This window comes from Protopterus annectens, chromosome 6.part1 (genome assembly GCF_019279795.1).
Source record: "Protopterus annectens isolate FY-2018-M chromosome 6.part1, PAN1.0, whole genome shotgun sequence".
Taxonomy (NCBI): domain Eukaryota; kingdom Metazoa; phylum Chordata; order Ceratodontiformes; family Protopteridae; genus Protopterus; species Protopterus annectens.
The window spans coordinates 484784694-484792937 of NC_056738.1; the positions used below are offsets into that span (position 1 = coordinate 484784694).

An 8244-nucleotide genomic window follows, 5' to 3' on the forward strand; every position below is an offset into this window, starting at 1 on the left:
TAAAGCTCAAGCTGACTGCGTGGTTTCTCCAGTCCCATTGTTAGACAGGCAACCTATGCACTCATCACCTGTCCATTCCATTCTGTTATCTCACAAGCCCTCCACGAGGAAACTCTACAGAAGTAAATGGAGAAGATTTGTTTGTTGGGCAGAGTAGAATCAAGTAGAACTCTTCTAAGCTCCGATACATACTGTTCTCAAATTTTTAGTGAGTTTATTTATTGAGGGTGCTAGGTTGATTACCAGTCTAACTTGCAGCCATCTCAAATTTCCATGTGGGGTATCAGAATTCTTCCCTAGCATCTTCTGAACTATGCAATGCATTCTTGAAAGGTACTCTTCTATTTAGACTTCCTTACAAAGATCTTATACCACCATGGGATTTGAATTTGCTACTGCAAGCTTTGGCACAGTCCCCCTTTGAACCTGCAGCTAAATGTGATCTAAAATTCTTGACCTGGAAGACTATCTTTTTAGTTGCAATTAACATTTGCTAGAAGAATTTCAGAACTTCAAGCATTATCTTCTAAGCCTCCATTTTAGTTTTCCACAAGGACAGGAGCACCTTATGTACCAGTGCTTCCTTCCTACCTAAGGTGGTGTGAGAATCCTGCATTAACAAAGCAATTAACCTCCCAGTAGTCTTCCCAAACTTTGTGAATAAAGGAGAGTATATGTTGCACTTACTGGTTATTCATAGGCAGTTATTTTTCTACCTGCACAGACAAAATAAATTACACCAGCTCTTTCTTTCCCTTGCTTATCACAAGATGGGAAAATTGGTCACAAAAGCAACAATAGCGAGATGGTTGACAATTTGCATCTCATTTGTCTATACTGAATCTCCCCCTACCAAAACCATTAAAGGCTCATTTAACTAGATCTATGGCTACTTCCACTGTATTCCAGTCTAGAGCATTCATGGACTATATTTGTGCGGCTGCTACTTGGTCAAATCCTTATATCTTTATCACTCATTACAAACTGGATCTGGTCTTGAGGGGAAGAGCGATCTTTGGTTCAACTGTACTCAGGAATATCCTTCCTTACAGTCCACCCAGGAGTTTAGGTATCTGGGTACTCTGTCCCGTACGTTGAGGAATGAATGAAAATTGACAACATCAGATAAAGAAGTTATGTACTTACCATAATGTTCCATCTGTGTTGTCCATGTTCATTCTTCGTCAACTCCCCACCCTCCATCCTCCTCCATTTCCCTCAAACAACTTTGCAGAAATAAGATTTTCGAGGAGACCAAGGACACCCCATCTCCCTGGTGTTGAACTCCAGTTATGGAAATTCTTTTATGGTCTTTCTTTATCTGTCTCTCTCTCTTTCAGGCTGTATATTAGATCTGAGGGGAGTTGGGCTTAGTGCAGTGTGGGTAGGAAAAGTGCTTGAGAGTTTGTTCATCTCCATGAGCTGGAGTAACGGCCGAGTCATAGTCGAGACCTGGGTCAGACATAAAGCATTTCTTACAAGAAGTGCAACAACTGTTAAGTAGCAATATATAGCTTATTCAGTAGGTAAGTGAAGAGGCAGATTCATCAGTCATCATCTGCCAGCAGAATCTGTTATTGGACTATTCTTTCTTGTATGCCAATAGTAGTTTCAGCTTTTGCCACAAATCAGTCAGTTCAGCATCCCAGTCATTTAAGCCACAGTATTAAGACACATGGTTGGTGCTACTCCAGGGACCCAAGGAGGTTTGTGCAAAAGACATGGACAGAATTTGTGCTGCCATTCCCAAAACCCTGTTGTCTGTGGCTGTGCACAAGATGTTCATAGGCAACTTAGTCAATAGAAATAAATCTTAATCTATAATGAAACCAGATTATTTAATTCTGTCTTGCGTGGAATACAAGACTGCTAGTAGTAACAGAAGAGACATGCCAAAATGATTGGCAAGCAGCACATCATTCTGACAAGAAAATATAGCAGGCCACTAGAGAGGCTGGGTTATACAGACCCCTCTACAAAAATACTGCTATTTCAGCTGTGAATTTTAACATTGCCCAAATTCAGGGCATTTATAATGCTCTGCTTATGGGGTCTGGTACTCGGCATTCATAAAACACTGCAAACTGGACAGTATTAGCTAAGAATAAAGTGAGATCTTGCCTTGGACGAGCAGTCCTGTGGAATTTAGGACAACTGCATAATGTCTGGGATTCTATTCATATTTGTTACTTGCCTTGCTAATCCTCCTTTTAAAGTGTAGAGTTACACTTTCATGAACTACTTACCATGACATTAGAGTTTGAGACTTGGCAGTAAGTACACCATACTTTTTCTTTCTTTGTAAGCAAAAAAACATCTTTACAAGCATTTCTTGTAAAGAAGTACTGATGCATGAAGTTGTGCCTCTATGTATACTATTTATGCACACCGAAGTGAACATCAGCACAAGGCAGTCTCCCATGTAGGAAGAAATCTGGAAAAATTAGCAAGTGAATTGACACAGGATTTTTTTCTTAGATTTACTGTTATGGTGGGTACACAACACAGCAGTGCCTTTATTTTACCTGCTGCAAGAAACATTGTTATTGAGATATGATTATTTAGCCATGGAACCACTTCACTAAATATTGAAGTAGACTGAATATTTGTTTATATTTTTGTTGTAGCTGTGTTTGATATCCTCAGTACCATATTTAATTAAACGGGATAAACAATAAGGAGTGAAAGAGAAGTATTGATAAAATTCAATTAAATTGTATAATAGTTAAATGTATACATTGGACTTTTACTGAGATTGTCTCCAAAATGGTTTATGACATAATTTTCTTGTTTCTTTGTTCATATTGTTTGAATATGTTAGCTAATGAAATGGTTACAAAATGTTCAATAAAAGTGGGGTGATGAAAAGAAGATAAAGAATGAAATGTATACTTGCAAAAATGTATTTAAAGTTGTGGCTTGTGCAACCAACAGTTTGCATTAGTAATTTTTGTTAATTCATTGGATATCTGTATGCTTTGTGGAGAATACCTGTGACCTTTAGTTATTTATTTTTGATACTAGACTGTACAACACAGGCTTGCAGAACTGAAAACTCAAATTTGTGTGTCTCGAGCATTCGTGGATAACTGTATCCAACTACATGCTGAGAAACGTTTAGATACAGCTACTGCTTCAATGGCAAAGTACTGGTATGTATACATGTTTTTTTCTAAAAGCCAAATTGATTGTTGGCTTGCATTCCAGTTTTTTTCTGTTGGGCAGCTACTTTTCTGAATTAAAAGTCAATACCAAAGGGTTCAGGCTACGTTTGCAGATGACTGCAAGCTGGGAGCAACAACTTAGCCATCCTGTAGGAAAGCTTGTTCCAAATAAAATAGCTTGTGTCAAAAATCATGGACTGAAGCTAAATGCCAAAAAACGCATTATTGTATCATTCGGGACATCATCTGTCCCAGAAAATTGCCACATTAACTGTATGCCCCTAAAAGTTGACCCAGTTGTTCGGTATTTGGGAACATATGAGGACAGTGACTTAACTTTTGACTAACGTGTTCATTGTTGTAAGAAAGTTTTTCTGTATTGACAGGTTATAGACCAAGGGATTGTGTCTAGATCTGTGGAAATCATCAACCCCCTTTACTCAGTCCTCATTAGGCCAGTCATTGAATATAATGTTCCCTTTCTTGTGCATTTATCCAGACACATGCAACAACTGAGACAACCACAGAGGCACATTACTAAAAGGATACAAGGCCTAAACAACATGTCCTACATGGACCAACTCTAAGCCTTGTCACTGTACATGGTGTCGCTCATCCGGTCAGGATAAAACAGACCAACAGTTGTGGGTTCGGTTCAAGCAGCTTTATTACACACACCCACACACCCACACCCACACCCACACATACATATCTGGATAGAGGCTTAGTAACTTACTTAAATAAACTTATAAACAGACTGACTACTACACTCGTACATGTTAACACTCTGGCTGTTCTCTCAAAATAACACTGCTGCCTTCATGTGCTCACTGTTTATATGCACGTGCCTTCATCTGGAAGTGCTTCTTAAAGTTAAAACAAGCGCTCTGTCTACATCCTCCCTCTTTAAGAAATAGATCATACAGCAAATTACAGTATTCACAGACATGCAATTACACCGAAATGATCTTTTGACATGCAGTTATACAGAAGTAATTCTTTGACGTGCAATCATACAAAATTAAACACACATAAAACAGTCGTGTCCAGGTTCCTGTGTATTTTACATTAGTTCTAGAAATACGACCTGATCATGTAACATAAAAATCAAAACTGGATCTAGCAATGGGGACTATCTTCAAGGAATGTTCAACTTTGGGGACATCAGGAATGGGAATGGATACTGAGACATGTTCTTCAGTATGAACATTGTCAGGGTTGCTCTGAGATCTAGAATCTGTATCACAGGTACAGTGCTGCGATATCGATTCAGACACCAGAAGAAGTTGGCTGCTGTTCCTCCTGTATTCTGTACCCCCAGATTCCACTAAGTAGGATCTCAACTTGGCATGTATGCCTCACACTTGACCAATTCAATCAAAGCCTTTTGCCATTTACATCCTCACTGTCTCTCTTTTTAACGGACAAAGAAATGTACTCATTTTATCAACGCTGGACTTCTGAAAGGAACGCTTCTTAAAGATTTGGGCTTTGATTGCTCTGTTTTTAGCTTTAGGCACCAACAAACTAGAACTGATAGGCAAGGTTGTTCTGGTTTGCCTAGATAAATGTTTCTGAGCAGGCGAGCCAAGTAGATTATCACTGGGTATATTTCTGAGATTAATTAAATTCAAGATGATGTCAGTATTGTCATGCTTTGACCTCTCTAGTAATTGTTTTCCACTCTGTACTGCACGATCAACAAGGCCGTTTAACTGTTGGTATTCTAGACTGCTAGTAACATGGATAAAGTCTCCCACTCTTTTGCAAATTTCTGAAACAGTTGATTGGTAAATTTGGTACCTTTGTCAGAAATAACAGTACTGGACATCAGGTTAAGTAGCAAATCGATTTCAAACCAGTTTGAGTAAGAGTCTATCAACACTAAGTAATGGTGATTGTTCCACTCAAATATGTCAGTAGCTACTGTTGACCTAGGTAGTTCAGGAATCTGGCTTAGTTGAAGTGGTTCTTTTTGCAAATGCGATTTAGTACTATTGCATACTGAACAAGATGACAGCATTTTATCAATGTCCTTTGACAGAGAAGCCCAAAATACTAGTCCTTTTGCCCTTCTTTGGTAGCTTCGGAACCTAGTTAGCCACAGTGCAGAATCTGAATGTATTCATGTTCTAAGGAAGTAGGAACAATAACTTTGGGACCTTTGAAAATGATGCTGTCTGCATCCAACTCTGTATTGTAAATAAGGTTGTACTTTTGACGGTACACAAGATTGATTTGAAGGCTATCAAACATTGATGAAGTGGTTGAGCTTCTGCAAAACTGGATCAGTCTTTGTATGATCTCTCAGTTCATCAAGTCTCGTGGTAGAAAAATTACACACTTCCATGACATCAGTCAAAATTCTCTGCATCAAGGTGTTCTGTGGTATTTCTGGGTGATTTGGATAAGGTATCAGCCAGATAAAGAAGTTTGCCTTTTGTATAGACCATTTTAAAGTTGTATTTTTTGTAATCTGAGCATCATTCTTTGTAGTCTTGCTGGAGCTGCATGCATAGGGTTCTTTAAAATAGTGACTAGAGGTCGATGATCAGTTTTGACTTGGATAGCTCAGCCATAAATATAATCATGAAACTTCGAACATGCAAACACAATTGCCAAAAGTTCTTCTCAATTTAAGCATACTGCATTTCAGTTTGGGTAAGAGTTCTAGATGTATAGGCAACTGGTCTGCCCTCTTGAAGAATAACTGCACTAAGACCGAACTTTGAAGTATCACAGGAAAAAACTTCTGGTTTGTGGACATCATAGTATCTCAATGTAGGTGGGTTGGCAATTTGCTGTTTGAGGTTATTAAATACTCATAGGTTCATAGGTAGGTACTAGGCTATCTGCCTGAAGGCATTTATAAGCCTAGCCAGAATGTGTTGGCTTTGCCCCCCCCCCCCCCCCCCAGATTAGTTCTTTGTGCCTCTTTCCATCAGAGCCACTGAAGTGATCCCTGGGGTAAACTTTCTTTTTCCCATCCACTCGTCAAGGTTTCTTTTGAAGTGTGTTAGCGAGGAGCTCTGCCTAATGTAGATTGGAATCTTGTTCCAAGGCATGGGAAGTCTTTGGGACAGGAAGCTATCCCTCCAGCAAGTCCTATTTATTGTTGTGGTGAGGGTTTAGATCCCTAGAGCATGTGGATCGAGGGGATAAGTTTTTTTTTAGGTAAAGCATGTCCATCAATTCTGGGTTGGACATGGCCTTGTATGTCAGGTAGAGATTACTTTTGAGTAGGCGGTATGCAACAAACTGGAGTTTCTGCAGTCGAGCTGCATAGGGCATCTGTTTGATGCAAGTGATCCCCTTGGTGAGGTACTTCTGTGGTCTTTCCAACTGTTGAAGTTGTCTTGTAAGGTACATCCCAAATGGGTCGTTGTACTCTATGATGGGTCTGATGAGTGATGAGTAGAGGGCAAAATTACCTCTTTTGATCTGGATGCGAACCCTTTTGTGATTAGGTGGGCCACATAGAGGGATTTTCCAACCACTTTGGCAATGTGATTATCAAAGGTGAGATTACTATCTACTTGCGTCCCCAGATCCCGTATTAAGTCTTCCGTATTTAGGGGACTACCACCTATGTGGTAGTTTGTGGGTACTTTGTTTTTTCCAAAGGGGATGACTATGCACTTTTTGGCATTTAGCTTGAGGCCATGATTTTGACACCAGGCATTCATCTCAGTGAGACCCTTTTGGAGGATGTCTGCATCAGCCGGACAGTCCATTATAGCCCCTAGTTTGCAGTCGTCTGTGAACTTAGTCAGCCATAGTCCTCCTGTGCTTGCCTGTACCTCTGAGAAGTATATGCCGAACAGGAGAGATCCTAGGACTGAGCCCTGGGGAATGCCACTTGTAACCGGTTTAGAGTCTGACCTAGCTCCCACAGCTCTCACCATGTGGGTTCTGTCCATGAGCCAGTTGGCAGCCCATCTTGTGACGTAGGGGTTTATGTTTAGGCTGGTGAGCTTGTCTATAATACCAGAATGGGGAATGGTGTTGAAGGCCTTAGCAAAGTCTAGGTAGGCTGTGTGTACCACCTTTCCCTCATCTATAGTCTTGGTAACTGTCTCAAAGACGTCCACCAGGTTTAGGAGGCATGATCTGCCCTTAACAAAGCCGAACTGGGTAGGGTCCAGTGTTTGGAGGTTCCCAATGTCTCTGTTAATGAGTTCAATGATGATGCGCTCCATAGCCTTGCAGACCAAGCTAGTCAGTCTTATAGGGTGATAGTTCCTGGGATCTGTTGTGGCTCCACCTTTGTGGAGCAGAATAACAGTTGCTGTGCCCCACTGTATGGGTACATAGCCTGTGGAGAGGCTGAGTTTGAATAGTGTGTTTAGGTAAGGGGTTAGTTCATCTTTGAGCTCATGTAGGATGCAGCCTGGGACACAGTCAGGTCCCATTGATGCTGTGTTTTTGGCTTTGGAGAGGGCTGTTTTAACCTGAGTGCCTGTGATTTCAGGGACTCTACATTCTTCTGGTATGTTTATGGGCCCTTTTGGGGGTGAGAGGGGAGTGAAGTTTGCGCTGAACCTGTCTGCCAGGATGTTGGCAATATCGGCCGGTTCAGTGTATTTTGTGCCATTCTACACTAACTCCGAGCATTGCCACTTAGATTCTTGACATAGCTAAAGAATGCCTTGTGGTTATCTTTGGAGTTCTTGACAATTTTTCTTTCAAAGCTCGCCTTGGATGATTTTATGAGGGATCGTAGTTTCTTGCTGATACTGATCAGGGATGTCTTCCCTTCTTGGGATTTTACTCTTTTCTGTACTAGTTTCCTCCTTCTATTGTATAGCTTATTTATGGCAGGAGTGCACCAGACTGGTTTCCTTTCCTTGGAGGAGTGAGTCTTGGTTTTGCTTGGGATGGCCAGATCCATGCATTCTTGTAGGTGCCCGTAGAGTGCATTAGTAAAAGATTTTGCAGCAGGGACAGCGTTATCCTTCAGCATGGGGGCTTTGAAACTTTCAACCTCGGTCTTAAGTAAAGTGACGTTCGGTTTTGAAAAGTTTTTCACAGTGGTTTCCTTGTCTAGGGGTGGGGATGGAATGTGGATATCCAAAGTGAT

General features: G+C 40.7%; 1 protein-coding gene across 2 annotated transcripts in view; it reads left to right on the forward strand.

Annotated features, from left to right (window-relative positions):
* ACADL (acyl-CoA dehydrogenase long chain) overlaps positions 1 to 8244 on the forward strand; it is a 603582-nt gene that overhangs the window by 408847 nt on the left and 186491 nt on the right. For both annotated transcript variants that reach the window (XM_044075941.1, XM_044075942.1), the window contains exon 9: positions 3025 to 3152. In XM_044075941.1, the coding sequence (XP_043931876.1) occupies positions 3025 to 3152 (128 nt within the window). The remainder of the gene's footprint in view (positions 1 to 3024; positions 3153 to 8244) is intronic.